The sequence below is a fragment of the Monomorium pharaonis genome, chromosome 6 (assembly GCF_013373865.1).
Source record: "Monomorium pharaonis isolate MP-MQ-018 chromosome 6, ASM1337386v2, whole genome shotgun sequence".
Lineage (NCBI taxonomy): Eukaryota > Metazoa > Arthropoda > Insecta > Hymenoptera > Formicidae > Monomorium > Monomorium pharaonis.
This window is the reverse complement of record NC_050472.1, coordinates 18776431-18799925: the sequence shown is the minus strand read 5'-3', so window position 1 is coordinate 18799925 and position 23495 is coordinate 18776431. Positions and strand designations below refer to the sequence as shown.

At 29.2% G+C, this 23495-nt stretch overlaps 3 protein-coding genes across 4 annotated transcripts; all 3 read right to left on the bottom strand.

Annotated features, from left to right (window-relative positions):
- Nucleotides 1–1834: 1834 nt before the first annotated feature.
- On the bottom strand, nt 1835–5486 carry LOC105832920 (cytochrome P450 9e2). Of its 2 annotated transcripts, XM_012674256.3 has the most exons (2): nt 2973–5486; nt 1835–2906 (listed from the first exon to the last, which is right to left on the bottom strand). In XM_012674256.3, the coding sequence occupies exons 1-2, from the start codon at nt 3403–3405 to the stop codon at nt 1852–1854; spliced, it is 1488 nt and encodes a 495-aa protein (XP_012529710.1). In that variant the 5' UTR covers nt 3406–5486; the 3' UTR covers nt 1835–1851. The 2 variants fall into 2 exon arrangements, with proteins under 2 accessions (XP_012529710.1, XP_036144419.1); XM_036288526.1 differs by having other exon boundaries at nt 1835–5486.
- Nucleotides 5487–5658: 172 nt separating this feature from the next.
- Nucleotides 5659–7927, bottom strand: LOC118646169 (cytochrome P450 9e2-like). Its single transcript, XM_036288524.1, has one exon. The coding sequence runs from the start codon at nt 7772–7774 to the stop codon at nt 6218–6220; it is 1557 nt and encodes a 518-aa protein (XP_036144417.1). The 5' UTR covers nt 7775–7927; the 3' UTR covers nt 5659–6217.
- A 5165-nt stretch (nt 7928–13092) lies between these two features.
- On the bottom strand, nt 13093–17944 carry LOC105832923 (cytochrome P450 9e2). The gene is given in 1 exon segment (XM_036288525.1): nt 13093–17944. A coding segment is annotated over 1 exon segment (1557 nt). The 5' UTR covers nt 17145–17944; the 3' UTR covers nt 13093–15587.
- Nucleotides 17945–23495: the final 5551 nt, after the last annotated feature.

Sequence of the window (23495 nt, the reverse complement as noted above, 5' to 3'; positions counted from 1 at the left end):
ATTTTTTTTGTTACTTTATTTATGCGGACTGATTATTTTGACTTAATTATTTCGATTTTTCATCGATAAATTTTATGTTTTTTATAATGGTCTTTGAAGGAATATAATTTTTTAGCTATATAATAATAAATTTTTTAATTTGTAATGTATTTTTTAATTATTATCATAAATACTTTTTTTGTTAAAAATTGCTAAAGAAACAAAAATAAATTAAGGAATTATGTTTATTAACACACACTAGAGAAATAATGTCTTTATTTGTTTAAAATGTTAATCTGAGTTATAATTAGTTACTATATAATTAAATTAAGAACCTTTTTTACAGCTGGCATATCTACACTCGAAATAATTTTTATATTGATATCTTGTTCGATATTACATTTGGAAATCCCGTACGCAGCGTGCGCGCGCGCACACACATACGCACACACTCTGTCTCTCTCTCTCTCTCTCTCTCTCTCTCTCTCTCTCGCTCTTGTTCTTAATGTTTATTTTTAAAAAATTAAGCGCCGTCGAATTACTGCAAAATCACAATTTATTTCGTGATTATATTGGACTTAACATAAGCTTTGTTAAAAAAAAAAAAAATTATTATTGGTACACATTTTTTAGTCTAAGGTGAAGAACAAATAAGTATCAAAGTTAAAATTATCTTTTCTCTGCTCACTGAAATAGGCCAAAGTCAAACTTTAAGTATCTTTAAGTACTTGAAAACCTTAATCTTGTTAAAACCATGATAAAATCAATATTAATATAAATAGATACATGTACTTTTTTAAAATAATGCCTTGCTTCGAAAAATTAAATCACAACTTAAAAATATTTACATATAATCTGATTAAGGCAGGTTGCATCAAAGTTATTTTGACTTTAAATAGGACTTAAATATAGATTTGTTTTTATTTACTTAGAGACGAAGATAAAAATAAGTCTATGTTTAAGTTTTGCTTAAAATCAAAACAGTTGATGCAACCAAGCCTAATACTACTTTTTTAAAATTTTTGTTAATTACAATATCCAAACCTATCTCAGCCGTAAAATTGTTTTCCATTCAAATCTTTCAATATCTTATCGATTATATTTTGAAACTTCACTGAAAGATACTGTTGATAATTCTATGAAACTTATCAGTGTTATTATTATTTAAAAAAAGGAAATGTTTGCGACATTATTATATCTTTGAGAGCAAATTTGCATTTTTAACCTCGATTAAACTACAGTATTTTTAATAAAATATGTTGAAAAATGTAATAAAATACAGCAAATTAGTTATATAAATTTTAATTAAATATATCAGATATATAAATATCAATAAATAAGTCCTTTTTTAAATATGAAAACATATAAAATATAAAACTAATATATAGAATACATGAAAACTTTCTCTGTTTAACAAATTATTTTTTAATTTGACCGTTTTAATCTACTGCCCAAAATACGTTTAATCCAATTATATAGACAAATTATTTATGGATAAATACTTCATAGTATACATATAAAGTATTTATCAAAATGTACATAATATTGTATAATAATAATTAATGTAATAATATTAATTCATTTTTCTGACTGTTTTACACACACACACACACACACACGCAAAACAAAATATATGACATTATACTGCATTATATAAAAATTATATATACATATACGATACGTATACATAACGACATAAGTTTTTTTTACTATGCAATTATTTATTTAAAAATTTTTAATTATTTTTTAAATTAGCGTTATAATAAACTAAAGAATAAGATTCGAAATAAAACTAAAGAAACAAGAAATTTGATACATTTAACTATAAATTTTTAAGTTTTGCTTAAACAAACCATTTTGTTTTTCTTATATCTAGCACGTCTCGTTACTAGCATTAGTTGTAATAGAGTGATGTGTGTTTCTCCTTGACGCTACATTTAACCAGAATCCACCTTCAGGTTTCAAAAGAAAATCCTTCGTAAATTTGATCGGTATTGGTGTCTTCTCGCAAGGTTTCAGATCGCAACGTGCCAGCAAATGAAAAAGCAGAACTTTCGTCTCCAGCAATGCGAATCTATTACCTATGCACATTCTGGGACCAACACCAAAAGGAAAGTAGACACCGCTGTTAAGACTCTTCTTCTTCTGTTCACCAAGAAACCGCTCGGGATCAAACTTCTCCGGATCTTTGAAGTATTTGGGATCATGCTGAAGTGCATAAATTGGAATCCATATACCGTGTCCTTTTTTTATAACAAAAGGTTTCAGTCCTGGTAATGCCGGCGGTAGTTCGAAGTCATTTAAACATATTCTGTCCAGTATCACCGTGGAAGCTGGATACATCCTCAAGGCCTCGTTGATTACAGCATCTAGATATTCCATACCATTAACAGCCTCATAAGATGCTTGCCCATTTGTATCCTCTAGGACCCGATCAATCTCATTTTGTAGTCTTATTTGTATGTCCGGATTCATCGCGATTTCGTGAGCGGCGAAGCACATTAACGTTGCAGTACTCTCAAAGCCACCAAAAAAGAAAATAAACGCCTGTGCCACTATGTCATCGATACTCAATTCTGCATTGCCATCTTTATATCTGCTCTCCATCATCAATTGTAACATGTCTGGACGAACGATACCATTTTCATCTCTAGCTTTTATTGTGCTTTTTATCAGATCTTCAAAGAAATTTGTTATTTTTTCACGAACAATGGTTAATCTAAGTATCCGTGCCAACCAAGGCAATGTTTTAATTATCAAGACCCTAAGAAGAACAAAACCCTTGAAACTGGTTGCCTCCTTGCCGTACACAAAAAAATCGTTTTTCGGATTTCTCATAGAATCTACCTTGATACCAAAAGCACAAGTGGCGATTATGTCGTTTGAATACCTCGTGAAAACGTCTTTTATGTCCATTATTTTTTTCTCTGTTGACAATTGCGTTAAGTAATTAGTAAAGTCAACAGCGCAATTTGACATCAGCTGAAACATACTTTTCATTTTGCTGGAGGTGAAAGCCGGGCTCAATATGGATCTTACATCACGCCATCTCTCTCCACGAAGGGCAAAGAGGTTCCTGCCGAAATATTTATCTTGACTTTCGTCGAGGCTACTGATATGGTCCATGAACATGTCAAAATGTTTCAATGTCACGGATTTAATAAGCTCAGGATCGCGAAGCATTACATTTGGAGTCTTCAATTCGTATAGGCCGACGTACTTGGCGTCAGGATACAAATTGTACAAGGATTTAGTGTAATCAGCTATTGATTGGATACGAAGTAGCATTGGTCCTAAACTTCCTACTATGGGAAAGGCTGTTATATATGGTACTTTGTGTTTCTTAAAGTAATTTAAACTTTTAAAAAGGAAATAGTAGAGACTTAGAGCGCCCGCTATCACCGACAACACGATTACGTAATACATGTTGATAATTATGTTTATTTGATGCAACTGAATTCACAATGAAACACAATCTTACTATACAAATCTGTTATTCATATGCCTCTGTAACGTTTTAAAATGCCTGTCGTTACGCGTCGGAGAACGACGGTCAATTGCTATCCGCACGAGTCATATTTCTCTTATGTATGTCGCAGATAGAATGGCGTGGAGGGAGAATGTATTACGCATGACTCTATATTAGAATCTCACAACTTTAACTGACATATTGCAGTGAGATATTATCGATAAACTATTATATTATAGAAATAAAAAAACAATTAAACGCATTTAGATTTGTCTTTTTTATTTAAATAATTGATTTGTACAGTAACGAAAAGTAATATATGTATATTATATAGTTATATTTCTGTACAAATTCCATGGCCTACATCTCAAAATTATTTAAACAAAGCAAAACAAATCCAAATTGATATTGCAAACAAAAATATTCATTTTAATTTTATTTAAGCTAGAATTATAAACAAAGTATTTCACAATATACTGCAATGTAATATAATTTTTGGGTCATTTGCATTCGTCGGTTGTTTACAGCAAATGACAATTATGATAAAGTAATTTCATCTATCTCAATTACTCTTTATATCTTATTTGTTAAATATAGTAGATTATAAAAATACTTTTTAAATAATTCAACCAAATGTAATTTAAAAATTATAAAGAATGTACTTGATTTAGACAATTAAAAATAAAGATCAAAGAGCTGAAAGCCAAGTTCTTCAAATTCATTACCTTGGATGTATCTCTTTCAAACTTCTACACATGTTTTAATCTTGACATTGGATCATTTTCCAGTATAATGCACTGAAAATACGAAATAATGTACAACATTATTAATACATATCCGTATAATAAAATGCATTTAAAAATACATTCAAGATAATAAGTAGGAAAAACATATAGTTGACTCTTATAGCTTTTTAATCTTAAATTTAAATTTTAAATTTAAAAAAATCATGTTAGCAATAATTGTACAATAAATTGAACAAGAACATATTTATATGTCAGAAATTGATCAATGATCACGCAGAGATAATAACTAACTCGATCTTTAATCTTCTTCTTATCGCCTTGTTTCATTATTTTTTAAACAAAAGATAATAACTCTACTTTTATTGTTCGAGAAATATCTTTTATACAAAATTATTGCGATTGTATCTGAAACAAAAAAACAATAAAACTGGAATAAGAAGACATAAGAATAATAACTAGATAAACAGATATTTATTAAAATTTTAATTAGTACAATTAATTGTAACTATATGGTATAATAAATTGTTATATAAAATTAATTTTAGGTTCATATAACAAATTGGAATTTAAAATATTTTCCTTTATATACTTTTTTACCTTGTTTAATATTATTTTTTATTTAATATTTGTAAATGTCATGTATTTTTTGCAATAATAAATTGCGTAATTGACAAAGTCGACACTGCACTGCGATATTAGCTTAAACATATTTTTATTTTATTGAATATGAAAGCCGGATTCAGTATAGTTTACTTTTCTTGCTATCTGTTTCAACGCAGAACCACGAGATTTTTGTATGGATTTATATTTTTGACATAATTATAGTGATCTATAAACAAATATATGGGTTGAAATGTTTTAACGTTATGAATTTAATAAGTTCAAGATTGATTTTTCAAAAAATTATTTAAAAAATTATTTTAAAAAATCTGATATACTTGACGTCAATATATAAATTATACATTGATTTTTAATAAGCTACAGATTGACGATGAATGATTGCAATGAAAAGCGGCGTTAAGTGCGGAATTCTATATTTTTTTAAGTAACTTAGATCTCTAAAGAAAAAATAATACAAAGTGATTAGTATCATAGCAATTTAGATAAATTACAAACATTTCTACGATGTGATTAAATACTCGCCTATAATTGACGTTACAAACGTTGATAAGCAATTGTTATTTTCACGAATAATGTTTCTTTTATATCGAAAATTGAAAATCTATAAATCACATACATTATTGTAAATTTTTACTGCACTGAGAAAAAAATTGCTAGATACAAATAAATATTTTTTTGAATAGTACTAATAACATATTTTATAGAAAATCTATAATATTTATTTCAAACAAATAATATTTTCTAAATTATAGAAAACTAGTACTTGTTTTAAATAAATATTATTGATCTTCTATAAAATATATTATTAGCACTATTCAAAGAAATATTTATTTAAATTTAATATTTTTTTTCTTAGTGTGGCTATGTCAAAAAACATGACCCTAATAAATAATCAATATAACATTATGTCGTGATCTGGAGTATAATACGATTTTATAATTTTTAGCATCTTATATATATTTTGTACGTAATTTTGTGTGTGTGTGTATATGCGTGTTTTTCATTTCTAGTATATAAAGAATTAACATATATAAAACATTAAAATATTTTTATTAACATTTATTGATTCTCTAGTTTAATTGAACGTACTTCTAAAAATGCATTTAACTCATATGACAAACATAATATAAATAAATTCTTTGCGGTACACACGCACAACATACACACACGCGCGCGCGCGCACATTACTTTAATTTAACGATATGTTTTGTTCTTGATTATAATTACGCCATAATTTACTAATTGCATAATCATAAAAAATTTTAATTATCTTTTTAACAAACATGACAAATACTAACTAATATTAAAATTTGTGAAATAAAATACGCAAAATAACAAGATACATTTAATTATACGTTGTAAAAATTTGATTAAAAAGATAAACCAATGTTTGTTTTTATGTCTAGTATGTTCCGTTAGTAACATTAGCTACAATAGAGTTATGCGTGTTTTTCCTTGGCGTTACATTTAACCAGAAACCACCTTCAGGTTTCAAGAGAAAACCATCCTTGGAGAACTTAATCGGCATTGGTGGTGTCTTCTCACAAGGTTTCAGATCGCAACGTGCCAGCAAATGAAAAAGCAGAACCTTTGTCTCCAACAATGCAAATCTGTTACCTATGCACATTCTGGGGCCAAGACCAAAAGGAAGGTAGGCACCACAATTGAGGCTGTCCTTTTTCCGATCACCAAGAAATCGCCCGGGATCAAACTTCTCCGAATCTTTGAAGTATTTGGGATCATGATGAAGTGCATAAACTGGTATCCATATACCGTGTCCTTTTTTTATAATAAAAGGTTTTGTTCCTGGTAATGCCGGCGGTAGTTCGAAATCATTTAAGCATATTCTATCCAATATCACGGAAACCGGATACATCCTCAAAGCCTCGTTGATTACAGCATCTAGATACTCCATGCCATTAATAGCTTCATAAGATGCTTGCCCATTTGTATTCTCCAGGACCTGGTCAATCTCATTTTGAAGTCTTTTTTGTATGTCTGGATTTATCGCGATTTCGTGAGCGGCGAAGCACATTAATGTTGATGTACTTTCGAAGCCTCCAAAGAAGAAAATAAACGCCTGTGCCACCATATCGTCAATATCCAATTCTGCCTTACCATTTTTACCTCTACTATCCATCATCAATTGTAACATGTCTGGACGAACGATACCATTTTCATCTCTAGTTTTTATAGTAGTTTTTACAAGGTCTCGGAAGAAATTTGCTATTTTTTCACGAATAAATTTTAATTTAAGTATTCGTGCCAATTGAGGCATTTTTCTAAATATTAAGAATTTAAAAAGAATAAAACCGCTAAAATTGGTTGCCTCTGTACCGTACACAAAGAAATCATTTTTCGGATTTCTCATAGAATCTACCTTAATACCAAAAGCGCAAGTGGCGATTACATCATTTGTATATCTCGTGAAGACGTTTTTCATTTCCATTATCTTCTTTTCCGGTGGCAATTGCGTCAAATAACTAGCAAAGTCAACACCACAATTTGACATCAGCTTAAACATACTTTTCATTTTGCTGGACGTGAAAGCCGGGCTCAATATGGATCGTACATCACGCCATCTGTCTCCGCGAAGAGATATAAGATTTTTGCCAAAAAATTTATCTTGATTCTCAGAAATGCCACCAATGTGATCCATAAACGAATCAAAATGTTTTAACGTCACAGATTTAATAAGCTCAGGATCGCGTAGCAGTACGAGTGGAGTCTTCACATCGTACAGACCGATGTAGTTGGCGTCAGAATATGAATCGTATAATGATTTAACAAAATCAGCTATTGATTGAGTACGGAGTAGCATTGGTCCCATACTTCCTACTATGGGAAAAGGCTTCACATACGGTACTCCATGTTTCTTAAAGTAATTTAAGTCCTTGAAGAGAAAATAGTAGAGGCCTAAGGTGCCCGCTATCACCGACAATACGATTACGTATATCATGTTGATAACGATGTTTACTTTGATCCACCTTTGAATTCACGATGCAACGTAACACACTTTACTAGACAAATCTATTATTCTCTATGATGCTATTGAAGTATCCGTTGTCACGCGTCGGAGAACGACGGTCAATTGCTGTTCGCACGAGCAATATTTCTCTTATGTACGACGCAGATGAAATCGCTTGGAGGGGGGGATATATTACGTATGATTGTATTATGATCTCCTATGTATACAATTCAAATTAACATATCTTAATGAGATAGTGTTGAATGAAATGTATCACAAAAACTCTTAAAAGCAGATTTGTATTTTTTTCCTTGTTAATTGATCTTTATAGTAGTAATAGGTTTCCTTTGAAGATCTAATATATATTATGGAGTTGTATTTTTATATGAATTTTATGACTTACATTTTAAAGTTATTTAGACAAAGCAAAGAGAATTTAAATTAAATTGACAAAAATGTTTATCGTAATTTATCTTGAGTCAGCACTGTAACCGAGATATTTCATAATATGCTGCAATTTAATGTAATTTTTGTATCATTTGTTTTTATCAATTGTTTCCAGTAAACAATTGTGATAATCTTATGTATCTCACAGAATTGTTCTACGATATATATATATCTCATCTCATAAAGATGATGAAATATGAAAGTACGTATCGAAGACTTTAACAATATGTAATATAAAAAATTACATTAGCAATACTTGCATAATTGAAAACAAAATGTTATAAGACAAAAACTGATTCAATGATTACAATGAATTGATAAGTAATATTTAATCTTTTATTATTACTTTTTTATCACTTATCACTATCTTATTAAAAGATAGTGATAAGTGATAAAAAGGAGATAATAAATTCTATTTATATTATTTGAGTAGTACGCGTCTTATGCAAAAACATTGTGATTGTAACTAAAACAAAGAAACTAGAAAGACATCAGAATAATAATATTATGAGATAAATACATATTTATTAAAATTATAATGAAAACATTTAATTACAACCATATGCCGTAACAAATTGTGAAACTAATGTCAAAGCCTACATATAACAAATTAGAATATGCAAACGTTTTTATAAGTTTTTGTTTAATATTATTTTTAATATTGTTTAATATTTGTGCACATCTGTGTTTTTTTTACAACAGTCACGTTATTTAAACATTACAATCACCAGCATATAAGTGTTTATGATTCAGCAATTTTATTTCGCTTAATCTTATATGTCAGAGTATAAACAATTTTTTATCAGAAAATTAAGAATAACAAATTTTTAATTATTATTTTGATTCTTATTACGTCCTGCGCTGGCTGAGCGTAATTATTTATTTAATTTGCCGGGGAAAATTTAAAATAAATTTAACAATGAAAATTCAACTTGATCTGCTTTTATTTTATTAGTTCGCTATGTTCACCATGTTATTAGAATTCTATAAACGGGATTAAAAAAGGTAAATTTATATTTGTCTGATTTGCCGAGCAGTAGGGAGAATTTAAAATAAATTTAACTGTGCGAATTTATCTTAATCAGAGTTTATTTTATTTAGATATACAGCGTCGCGTTTAGGTCGGCTCAGTTTAGGAAAGAATTTTTGATTTATTAATTACACTCGGCGGTCTTTGCGCCTGGATCGTTCCATGCTGAGGGGGGGGGGGGATGGGGAATGCCATTTCAGTGAGATTAATTTAAAATTGAGTGAATTTTAAAAACGCTCGCTGATCACCGACTAGTTTAATTGTCACGCGATGATTTTAAATTAAGTAATTATTAGTTATCAATCAATAATTTTTGATACGTGACGAGACTTACAGAGAAATAAAAAAAAACAATATGCGGATTTCTTTTATTAGGGGATAGGATGCGTCGGGCTATCTGGCGTGGACCCGAAGGGACAGGAGGTTAATATCTACCACCATGCACGTGGGTAGAGACGCCTGGTTGCGCAGAAATGCTCGCTCCGATGTCCAATAAATGATCACAACGTTAGTGAGCGCAATGATCTTCGCATCCTGTTAAGTCAACATGCTCTTGGCATACGCAGCCCGCAGGTAGCGGTTGACGAGGCAAGTGAATGCTATTAGCGAGCACTCCACTGTTGGCTAGCTAGCTTCCCGGAAAGATGGAAAGTGAAGGAATTTAAGTGTGAGCCACTCGCTGTACACGTTGTCGCGATCCAGAAATGAATTAGGATGAAGACGAAAATAAGAAAAAAATTTGAAATATAAGATAAACTCGGGTAAGATGGTCATAGTTTTTTTTAATGCAAAAAAGACTTCTTATTATTTTTTAATAACGTTGGTATATTACTTCACTGAAGCTTTAAGTATGTGAAGCTATTAACAATAAAATACTTAATAAAAATTTATTATTATTAAAATATTGAAATATGAACATTGGCCATCTTTCACAACTTTTAGAGAAAACATGGCCATAGTATTATAGAACAGTTGGCTATACATTTTTTATGTACTTAACATTTATAGAATAATAAAAAAACTTATAATTTTACATATTTAGTTTTATTGCCACATATTATCACATATTTAATTTTATTTTTAAACATTTTTAATATTAAATGTTCACACAAGTTTAGCATCAATTTAACTCATTGTCATTACTAGAAAAAAAACATATATGATATGTCAAATTAAAATATTAGGTGCACAACTTAATTCTCGTCTTTTTAAATAAAATATATACATACACACTTACTTTGAAATGGGCTATCTTGCCCAAACTGTGAGAGAAAGATAATCATAGTGTTTATTTAAAAATTAAAAAAAAATAAAAAATATAATTACACATTACAATTTACATACTTCTGTTACGTGGGTAACATTTATTGCGACAGCACTGTAATTTATTCGACATTGTGGCAATTTCTAATGAATACGTGAAAAACTTTGCAGACAGTCAAAGGTAAAGAAGTGATGTGACATCCACAATATCGTTATTTCAAATAGTATACGCACATAAACTATAGTAAATATCTAAATTGATTATCTTTGAAAATAATTACGAGAACACTTATTTAGCAATTATTGGAGAAATTATTGGCCATCTTTTCCGTATGGCCATACGGAACCGTATGGTCATATTCCGTATGGTCATATCTTAAGAAACACGATCTATTTATTAGCTCAGAATTGGAAAAAAAAGAGATAATCGGAACTCGCATCTTATTATTCGAGTAATTTCACACACAGAAATCGCAAGCGAGATCTATATTACAAAAGAAAAGAATTAAAGTGGAACGGAACTGTAGTCCTTGATTCGCTGGTAAAGAAAATATTTTAAGTTCTTATTGTAGAATAATGAAAATGTTCTAAGTTCTAAATGTGAATATTGAAAATATTCAAAGTTTTAAATATAAATATATGAAACAAAATTCACGAAGGAGACAAACTACGAAAATCGAGAACCACGAATTCGGCACTTTGGCTCGAAATTGCGGTGTACATATTGGAAAATCGTTGGCGTTCGGGGGTAAAGGGCTAGGAAGGCTCTAACGATAAATTATCGCTCGCCTATCACCGATTTTTATCATTAATTGTTTTATGCTCAATCTTTTATAAGTTTTATATAGTATTTAAGATGCCGATTTATATTTTACAAGTTGCGCGGCGTGATCTTGCCGCATCCGCTCTTTTTACGCGCGCATACCGATTTCGAATTTCCATTATAGATTTTATGGTAGATTGTTGGCATCAGGGATCTAGCGCGTGTGCCAGTCCGTGATCGCCAATTTATTTAACGTTAATTTTAGTATTTCTAAAAAGACAGACAGTTACTTCTTTGCTATCAGGCGATACACGATAGATGCGCTGACGTAGCGGAAGCGTCGACCGTCCATTTTCTTCTGATTAATCAGTGATGATAATTAATTAAGTGATTAGTGCTATTGTTATTAGTTGGTTTTGAGTGGAGAGTCGTCAAGAGGGTCTCAGGCAAAGGAGGATCGCCTCCTTCGCGTTTCTTTGCAATTTGTTTAGTGGGTCATTAGTTATTTAGTTAATTAAACAATTTTGACTTGCGCCAGTCATCGTATTCTGAATACCGGGTTTGCAACGCGCGACGCAACGATCCTGAAAAGAGCGCGCGCCACTCGATCACGCGTTCGCGCTGTCACACCGGCGAAATCTCAGCCGGGCGTAACATTCTCGTGTTTTATCTGAAATTTAAGTAATATATTAGATGTAATATGTAGATTATGATATATTTTTTGGTATCCCATTCAGTTAAAAACCATTCACAGATTTTAAAGTAAAATTTTTAACTATTTTCATCGGTCTTTTTATAGGCATTCACTTATAAAGTGTTAGCAAGCAGAAAAAGCAGAAGTTTTGTCATCAATAACAGATATTTATTATCTATGCATTGGGATTAAAGGCCAACAAAAAGGCAGACTATGTAATTGAAACTGTCTTTTATCATCACTTACTGACAATGAGAAACTGTACTCGAAATCAAACTTCTCTGATAGTTTCTTGAAGTGTTTAGGGTTGAAGTGATAAGATCATGATAAAGCTTTGAATCGGTATTCTGTATATTTTCTTCCTTTATAATAAATGTTTGTATTAGATAATATAGGTGGTATAAGTCGAAATCTTTCGTATATAATATCTATCGATAACTAAACTTAGATAAATCCTTAAAGCATCTCGATATTCTTTTTCGTTAACAGCTTTATAAGGTGTTTGTCCATTTCTTTAAATAAAATATGGTCAGTCACTTCAAAATCTTTATTGTATGTTTTGAATCAAGATTCATCGCAATTTTGTGAGCGATAAAATACATTAACATGTACTCTTGAATCCCCCAAAGAAGAAAATAAATGCAAAATGGTGCTGTCATAACGTTGACAATCAATTTTATCTTTATTTCTACTCTTTAAATTACAATCAACAAAAAATCAATGGATTTAATAAAAATACACTGATTTTTAATGACAATACTTATAACTTATCAGTGAAATAAATACACTGATCTTTTAATGATAATACACTTGGTCGCTTGACACTGTATTTTGGATCTAAAGGAAAACTTTAGATTTGTATGCATATTTTAATTTTGTAAAAAATTTTTGCAACTCTATAAACCCAATTAAAAAACTAAAAAATTAGTTTATTTTAAAAATGTTGGTAAATCAGATGGTTTTAGGATCTTCTTAAAGAACACTATTTATTATCAACTTTAACATGTTTAGTCAAACGCACGATATTTTTCTTTATTTTTATTTTTTATGGTTTTTGTTATAGAAATCTAAAAAATTTTGGATTTTTCTTTAATTTTTACTCTAATGGTTTGCGCTAACCAAGGTATTCTTTTAAATATGTTGAATTTCAAAAGAACATATAGACTTCGTTTTATGGATTTTTCATAAAATACTGTTCCACGGATTTTTTATAAAACATTATAATATCAAAAGTGCATGTAGCGATTACATCGTTTGTGTATCTCAAAGATCATTCATTTTCATTATCCTCTCTTCCGGTGGCAATTGCGCCAAGTAATTGACGAAGTCGACACTGCAACCCGATATCAGCTTAAACATACTTTTCATTTTAGTGAACGTGAAAACCAGATTTATTATAGCTTTTCTCGCTGTTTCCGCAAAGAACGACGAGGATTTTCGTTAAAATAGAACTTTATTTTCGGTGTAATTACAACGATCCATGAATATGTTGAAATATTTTAACGTTATAAATTTAAAAAGCTCGGAAACACGCGAATCATAAATACAAGTAGTTTGATCATTTCCTGTCAAAGAACCTGTCAATATGTTATACATTGACTTGACAAGCTAATAGATTCACGATGAATGATCATCGATTCAAGATTGCCTACAATAGAAAGCGACATTATAAGCGGAATATGTTTCTTAAAGTTATTGAAATCTTTGAAGAGAAGACAACAAACTCTCGAAATAATTATCAGTGTATTATCATTGATACTTATAACTGTGATAATTATTTATCGTTTTTTAGTAATTTCAACTTCAATTACTAGTGTATTATTACTAAAAAGTTAGTGTATTTATTTGATATTTTGATATTTTATAATTGATAAGTGATACACTGAAAATTAGTATATTTTTACTGACTTCACTGATTTTTTTATTGTACTTTAGAAAGTAGGATACCTTGTATCATTGACAAAACAATTACGTATGTTAATTATATGTTGATAACTACACAATGCAGTAAAACTGATGAAGAAATAATGTACAATTTATTAGATGACTCTTAATATTTTTACGGCATTCATAGTCAATTTTTATTTTAAGACTGTCTTAAGTAATATCTCAAAATACTGGTACAACTTTGTGATTGATTAGTGATATTATAAGACAGTATTTAAGATGATCTTGAATATAAGTTTCAATTATGAACCGGCCATTACGTCATGATCTGGAACGTAATATGGTTTTATAATTTTTGGAATTTTGGTAATATATAAAATAAATCTAAGAAATATGATAAGATGTAGTTCTCTCTCTCTCTTTCTCTCTTTCTCTCTTTCTGCTACATTAAAAAAAAAATGAATTTTATGTATGTGGCTCAACAATCTATTTTTCTTACACATTGACATGTACATTTTTGTGCAATTATACTTTATTTAAAGAATAATATTACATACTTTATATTAAAATATAAGTATAAATTATTATTTCAGAATATATTTGATTGTGCTGCACACATTCCAATACCTACAAACTACAAATAAAATTAATTGATATAAACACAAAATTGAGATAATTAAGATATTCGCACATACATTATTATGTTATATACATTATTTAAGCATGTAAACTCAACAAGGAAGAAGACAGTTATGGTTATACAGATACGATAATTCTAAAAATTTAGTTAACACTTTCTAAATGAATTCACAAAATTTTTGATATACAGAATTAAAATTTTCTTGATTTTTTAGTGATATTCTATTAAAATGCTTTGTTTTTAGAGCCCCCAAAATTGGATTCAAAGACAAAAGCAAATCTTTGACGCGTGCGTTCGTGCACGGTATAAGGCACAGTTCTATACAAAAATTAATTTAACAATTTGATAAATTCTATAAGAATTCTAATCATTTTTAGGGAATTTACGAATTGAATTTGCGAGATATCTGATTAATGCAACCAGACTTTTTCAAAATTTAGTTGTAATTAGAGTGCCTAAAATTAACTTTATGATTACTTTAACAAAAATTTGAATAATTAAATTTATCTGGTTATTTTATTAAAATATTTGATAAATTATATATTATCTTAAATAGATTTATTAATTTTTTCTTTTATTTCTGCCATACGTTAAGCTACAACATACTTTCAATGAAATATATTAAAAAACGGATTAAAATATATGAAACATGGTATATAAATTCTAATTCTGTATAAAATATATAAATATACCTCTAGTTTCGTTTCTTTTCCAAACAAAAAACCTCTAATAACATGTGTTACTTAAAACTATTATGACATATAAAAACTAACATATATTAAACACATAAAAATTTTTTACTTGAACATTTATTTACTTTTTAATTTAATTGTTTAAATATACTTTTAAAAATGTATTTAACCAAATTATATAAAAACACATTGTTCAGTTTCATAGATAAATACCTTGTAGTATATATTTATATATACATATATATATATTAAAATTTTGTATAATGTATGTAACAACATATGTTTTCCTAGAATTGTAGTTATGTAAAAGTTTATTGCATAATATATAAAAATTTTAATCAATTTTTTATTAATTAACATTAATTAAAAATATTAATTATCCTTGCATCTAGGATACTCCGTTAATAGCATTGGGTGTAATAGACTGATGCATGTTTTTCCTTGGTATTATATTTAACCAGAAACCACCTTCAGGTTTTAAACTAAAACCATCCTTAGCGAACTTGACCGGCTCTGGTGATGTCTTCTCGCAAGATTTCAGATCACAACGTGCCAGCAATTGAAAAAGTAAAACCTTTGTCTCCAGCAATGCAAATCTGTTACCTATGCACATTCTAGGACCAAGACCGAAAGGAAGATACGCACCACAGTTAAGACTCTCTTTCTTCCGTTCACCAAGAAATCGCTCGGGATCAAACTTCTCCGGATCATTGAAGTATTTAGGATCATGATGAAGTGCATAAACTGGTATCCATATACCGTGTCCTTCCTTTATAATAAAAGGTTTTGTTTCTGGTAATGCCGGCGGTAGTTCGAAGTCTTTTAAGCATAATCTGTCCAATATTGCACCAACTGGATACATTCTCAACGCTTCGTTGATTATAGCATCTAGATACTCCATGCCGTTAATAGCCTCGTAAGATGCTTGTCCATTTGTATTTTCCATGACCTGATCTATTTCATTTTGAAGTCTCTTTTGTATGTCTGGATTCATCGCGATTTCGTGAGCGGCAAAGCACATTAACGTTGAAGTACTCTCAAAGCCTCCAAAGAAGAAAATTAACGCCTGTGCCACCATTTCGTCGAAATCCAATTCTGCTTTACTATCTTTACCTCTACTCTCCATCATCAATTGTAACATGTCTGGACGAACGATACCATTTTCATCTCTAGTTTTTACAGTGGTTTTTATAAGATCACGGAAAAAATTCTCTATTTTTTCAGGAAATAATTTTAGTCTAAGTATTCGTGCTAATTGAGGAAATTTTCTAATTATTAAGAATTTAAAAAGAATAAAACCGCTAAAATTGGTTGCCTCTGTGCCGTACACAAAGAAATCATTTTTCGGATTTCTCATAGAATCTACCTAAATTCCAAAGGCACAGGTGGCGATTACGTCATTTGTATACCTCGTAAAGGTGTCTTTCATGTCCATTGTTTTCTTCTCCGATGGCAATTGTGCTACGTAACTGGCGAAATCAACACCGCAATTCGACATCAATCTAAACATGCTTTTCATTTTGCTGGACGTGAAAGCCGGACTCAATATGGATCGCACTTCACGCCATCTTTCTCCGCGAAGAGCGGCGAGATTTTTGCCAAAAATTTTATCTTGATTTTCGTCGACGCCATTTAAATGATCCGTGAACATATCAAAATGTTTTAACGTCACGGATTTAATAAGCTCAAGATCGCGAAGCATTATGAGTGGAGTCTTCGCATCATACAAACCGATGTATTTAGCATCAGGATATAAATTATACACCGATTTAATGAAATCGGCTAATGATTTGGTACGAAGCAGCATTGGTCCCATACTGCCTACTATGGGAAAAGGCTTCACATACGGTACTCCATGTTTCTTGAAATAATTTAAGTCCTTGAAGAGAAAATAGTAGAGGCCTAAGGTGCCCACTATTACCGACAATACGATTATAAATATCATGTTGATATTCGTGTTTACTTGACGTAACTAAATTCACGACAAAATGTAATGCACTTTACTAGATGAAACTATTATTTGTGTATCTCTATGACGCTGTTAAAATGCCCGTCTTTACGCGTCGGGTAACAACGGTCAATTGCTATGGCACAAGCCGTACTTCTCTTATCTACGTCGCAGATAGAATCGCGTGGAGGGGGAATGTATTACGCATGATTCTATATTAGAATCTCATAATTTTAACTAACATATCAGAGTAAGATATTATTAATAAAATGTTACATTACAAAAACAAGGAAACTATTAACGCATTCAAATCTATCTTTCTTTTCATGATTGGTCTATGTAATAATAAAAAGAATTTTTTCAATAATATAATACGTATTACAATTGCGTTTCTATACAAATTTGATGACTTACATCTCAAAGTTATTTAAACAGGGCGAGTTCAAATTGATATTACAAACAAAAATGTTCATAATTTAATTTCAACCTTATGAACAAAAATGTTCATAATTTCATTTCATACACAACAACATATTAAAAACAAAATGTTTTATAATATGTTGTTGTATAAAATAATTTTTATGTTATTCGTCGGTTGTTTGCAATAAACGACAATTTGAATATTGTGATTCATATTAATAATTCAATCTATCTTAATCAATTTTGCTCTATATAACTTCTCTGATAAATGGTGAATTATAAAAATACTTGTCAAAAAATCTAATTATACATAGTTAAAAAATTTACATTAGTAATAATTGCACATAATTGTACAAGAAGTAATTTATATTGTAAGTTAAAAATTGATTACAATAAGTTGATAACCAACACTCGAACTTTAATTCTTTCTTTATTTTCTTTTTTTATCATGTTCTTAATAAAATGTAATGATAATTTTATTGTTGCAGAAATATTTTTTAGGTAAAACATGCGATTGTAACTGAAATAAAGAAACAAAGAAACTAGAATAAGAAGACGTCAAAATAATTAGATAAAAGATATTAATTAAAATTATAATTAATATATTTCATTTAAATTATATAATTGCAATTTATAAAGTTATTATTAAAATTAGTTATTTAGATAGTTAGATATATATAACAAATTATATGACATTTCTGCTTTTTATGTTTTTCTAGTTTGTTTATTATTATTTATTAATTTATTCAATACTTGTACATAATTCATGAATTTTCTACAATATCATTATAAATGCTAGAATATATCTGTTAATGATTTAACGACATTACTTGACATAATTTTATTCATCAGTGTATATAACTTCTTATAGAAAAGATATCATTCTTATCAAGAGTAATAAATTTTTTGTCACTATTTTGTTTTTTTGTTTTATTCGAAATTTATATAAAATATAAAATATGTAATGCTTCATTTTAACATACTTTGCAACAGATTTTCTATCACAGTAAAGTGTAACACTTGTTTAACACAAATTATAAATTTAGTTTTAATTTAGTAAACTTAGCCAAATTATCTTGTAGCTTTATTTTATTCATTACAACATTAGATGCAATGGATTATGATGTTTATTTTTCTTTGGTATCATATTAAAATAAAAATTATCTTTAGATTTCAAAGTAAAATCTTTAGCTATCTTTATCGGTATCGGTATCTTTTTGCAGAATTTCAACTCGCACGTGGTAACAGTCGAAAAACAGAAGCTTCATCTCCAACAATGCAAGTTTGTTACTTATGGACATTCTGGGACCAAGGATAACAAGAAGGTAAGCCCTATAATTGAAACTGTTCTTCGTCCGCTCACTAAAAAAACTACTTGGAATCAAAATTCTGTGGTTTTTCGAAATATTTTGGATTGTGGTAAACTTATAAATTGGTACCTATATATTTTGTTTTTTCTTTATATTAAATTTATGTTCATCTAATATGGTTTAACTAATACAATACTAAACTAGTGTAGAGAAAAATACTTAAGATGTTTATTTTGAAATTAAAGAAAGTTTCACAAATTTGTATTGTACTTTTAAAAACTTTTAACTCGCAAGATATTTCTTGAAACTCACGAAATTCTTAATTAATTCTTAATTCTTGAGATTTTACAATTTGACTCTTTCAAAGATCCCGCTCGTCTAACAAGAAAATTCTCTTCCGCGATTTATTTTAAAACAAAACAAAAATACTCGCACACCGCTTGTTGCCGAATTTTCGACACTTGCACGCTGACCCTCTACACTAGCACTGGTGGTAGCTAGGTCGAAATCTGTCATGTAATCGATAACTATACTTAGATATATTCTCAAATAAAACACATATTTTTCTTATCATTAATAGTTTTATAAGACAATTGTACATTTGTTTTTTTTTTCAAAGACTTGGTCAATTTTATTTTGAAGTTCTCATTTTACATATCCTGAGTTATCGCGAAAGTACATTAACATTGAAGTACTCTCGAACTTTTCAAAGAAGAAAACAAATGCTGAAATGGTACTATCCCATTGTTAATAATCAATTCCGTTTGTGTTTCTATTGTTCATTATCATCTGTAACAGATCTGATTAAATGCGCGATATTTTTTATTTTTTATTTTTATACTTTTACTGGTATAAAGATTTCAAAAAATTTCTGATACTTTTTTTCACTTATAATTTTAAACTAATTATTCGTGTTAGCTAAGGTTCTTTTAAATATGTAAAACTTTAAAGGCAGATAATGTTGAAAACTGTTGCTTCTCTACCACACACATGAATTTCTCATAAAACATCAACATTTAAATGAAGAAACTGCATGTAATGGTTATGTTATTTGTGTATCTTATAAAAACATCATTCATTTTTGTTCACGCCTCAACGAGATAGGCGCAAGTTCTGTGGTGTTGGAATCGCTCAGACAAAGCGAGAGGAATTTTCGTGGAACCGAGAAGGAGAGAAACGAGAGAGACAGAAAGAGAGAGAGAGAGAAAGTGAGAGAGAGAGAGAGAGAGAGAAAGTGTGAGAGAGAGAGAGAGAGGGGGGGGTGGAGAGCGAGCGAGCGCGAGTGAGAGAGGAACGTCCGCGGATGGACACTAGAATGATGTCATCAATGATAATCGATGATCCTTAGTTTCCACAGCGGTGAAATAAGTGAAATCACCGTGATACTGGCAAATTAACTTAACAATGGCACTGTCTCCTTTATTTCTCCGTTCAATCTTAGTACAAGTGTTTTCGCTCGAACTACGAGAGTTGATCTAATCTCCAATTCGTCGCTCGTATATTCGCATCCGTTTTTCCCACCACTGCGGCCTGTTCCAAATTTCGGCATGAAGCGTTAATGTTGCGCTCCTATTGGTGCGTACAACCCATTCCAACGGCGATGGCTTGATCACGCACTCGACACGCAGGATAGATATATAAAAATATTTGCGATTTTGGAGCAGACCACAAATCCGTGTGAAATTGAGTACCCAATACAATTTGTCTTACGATTACACTATATTATCTACTGGTAATCTTAAACAATTTTCATTATTCTCTCCTTCGATGGCAATTGCGTCAAATTAATGAAGTCAATGCTAAATCCAATATCGGTTTAAATATTTTTTTATTTTACTGGATATAAAAACCGGAATCAGTACTTGCTTCTCTCGCTATTTGTTTCCGCGAAGAACGACGAGAATTTTTAAAATGTCGAAATCTTTATTTTCGATGTAATTACAATAATCAATAAATAAATTGAGTATTTTAATGTTATAAATTATTAAATTCGGGATTGTAAATTATTACCCTTCAAAAAAAATTTTAAAAAATTTATTAAAAACTGTATTAACTGATGGATAACAATCAATATATTAAAAGAATTTTACCAATTACTGATAAAAAAACCTAGTCATTATCATTAAAGAGATGCTAGAGTGACGGTCAAATTTGATCGGGGTCGATAGTGTGGTATCATTAATGCACATTATTAACAAGATTTTATATGTATATCTTTTCGTTTTCAATATAAAGTTCTGTTTACAGATTGATATTAACGTATACTTTAATTTTGGAAAAAAATTTCCAAATTTATGGAAGAAATACATACAAAATCTTATTATGAAAATTTTGTAAAGATAGTCAGTTACTTTCATTATTGCTGCGTATTGCTAGTAATTGACTATACATTCACTGATTATCAAACTGAATGTCAACTTAGGAGAATTATTAGTTACTGATTCTGACTAGTTATCAGTTTCTCATATTTAATCTCTCTAAATCATAATCAACAAAAACTCGACCAAATCAGTAAAAATACATTGACTTTCATAAATATACTTATAATTATTCACTGATTATTAATTAGTGAAATAAATACACTGACTTTTAGTAATAAATAATATGTTAATTCTTAAGTAAAAATTACTGAAAAACAGTGAATATTCACTGATTATCACAGTTATAAGAATGCCACTGCAAATTTAAAGTAAATATCCACTGATTTATAAACATTACTGATAAAACATAACAACTTACTGATACAAACTTTTTCAACATTATCAGTTACTGAAACTAATGAGTTCTTACTTTTAAGAGTTAATATGGTTTGATCATTTCATAGAATCTGACATGCTTGACGTCAATGTGTAAATTATTTATTGACTTTTAATAAGACTACAGATTAACGACAAACGATTGTTAATCCAGAGAGATTTCCTACAAAGGAAAACAGTGTCACTCAATATGAAATTCAATATTTCTTGAAATAATCTAGATTTTTGAAGATGAAATAATATAGGGTGTCTGATATCATTGACAAAACATTTATGTATATTAATGTATATTATATTTATGTATATTATGTGTTAATAAATGTTTCTATACAATTCGATGAATTGAAGGAACATAAACACAGTTCTAGATTAGATAAATCTTAATCGCATATTTTTACGACGTGATTAAAACGCTTAGCTGTGATTAAGACGCCCGCATAGAATTAACGTCACACATTCATTGATAAACAACTGTTATTTCCACAAGTAATGTTCTTCTTATATCTAGGTCGTGTTCTGATATACACTGCCAATACTGAAAATCCATAAATCATGTTTAAATGATCCGGTATATATCGGAATACGTTTCTAATAAATAACGTCATTGATATAACATTATGTTGTGAACTGGAGCGTATAGGGCTTTACGATTTTCAGAGTTTTTTACGAAAGTTATTTGAAATGAATATGATTCGATAAAGTATTTTTTTGATAAAATAAAAGACATTTTCTAAAAAGCAACTCAGTGTAACAGAGTGAATTATCTCAACCTTGTTGTTTGTCAATGTTAAAGAAGAATGAAATGATTCATTATGGCCAGTATTCATAGTCAAATCTTTCAAGATCGTCTCAAGCAATGGTTTAAGATGCTACGGCTTTGTGATTGGTTGATGGCATTTTAAGACAGTACTTAATATGATTTTAAATATAAGATCCGACTATAAATATCGGCCTATGTTACGCTATATCTTCTGTGTCGCTTGTTGGGAAATGCCAAATATACATTACATACAAATCGTTTTGAGAATTAAGTCAAATGATACTTTTCCCTTCCTCTTCTTTCTCATCTCTTTCTCACTCTTAATTTTTTCACTCTTATTCTTAATCACTCACTTATTTACTCACTCTCTTACACTGAAAAAAAAAATACTAGATTTAAATTAATATTTCTTTGAATAGTGCTAAGAAAATATTTTATAGAAAACCAATAATATTTATTTAAAACAAGTACTAGTTTTCTATAATTTAGAAAATATTACTTATTTGAAATAAATATTATTGATTTTCTATAAAATATTTTCTTAGCACTATTCAAAAAAATATTTATTTGTATCTAGCAATTTTTTTTTAGTGTATCTAAATAAAAATATAAATTCTATATAATTTTTATGGTTCAACAATTTTTACATTTTTACATATTAGCATGTACCGTACTGTTTATATAAAATTGTATTTTACGTAGATACATTTAGACAATATTTTTTTCACAAATATTTCAATTTGAACAAACTTGAGATTAAACAACATATTCCAATAACGTCAAACATTATAAAAAGTATTAGATGCTAATTACTTATAACAAATTCTGTGTTTGCTTATTTTATTTATTTAGTTTTATTGTTATTATTATTTGAAATCTAATTAATTTACAATTACATTAGAAGAAAAAGTTCTAAGCTATAGATCAATTGATTACGTCAAATAATATGTAATGCTTAATTTTTAATTGTTCTTATATTGTGTATACATATTGTTAGTAGAAGACAATAACAATTCTTCGTCGTATAATAAATGTTTTTAATATAAAAACATTGCAACTGACAGTTGTAACTAATAATAAAAAAACAATACAAAATAGAAAC

Excerpts from the sequence above, each read along its gene's own strand:
- LOC105832920 (XM_036288526.1), bottom strand. The coding sequence starts at position 3,405 with ATGTATTACGTAATCGTGTTGTCGGTGATAGCGGGCGCTCTAAGTCTC.
- LOC118646169 (XM_036288524.1), bottom strand. The coding sequence starts at position 7,774 with ATGATATACGTAATCGTATTGTCGGTGATAGCGGGCACCTTAGGCCTC.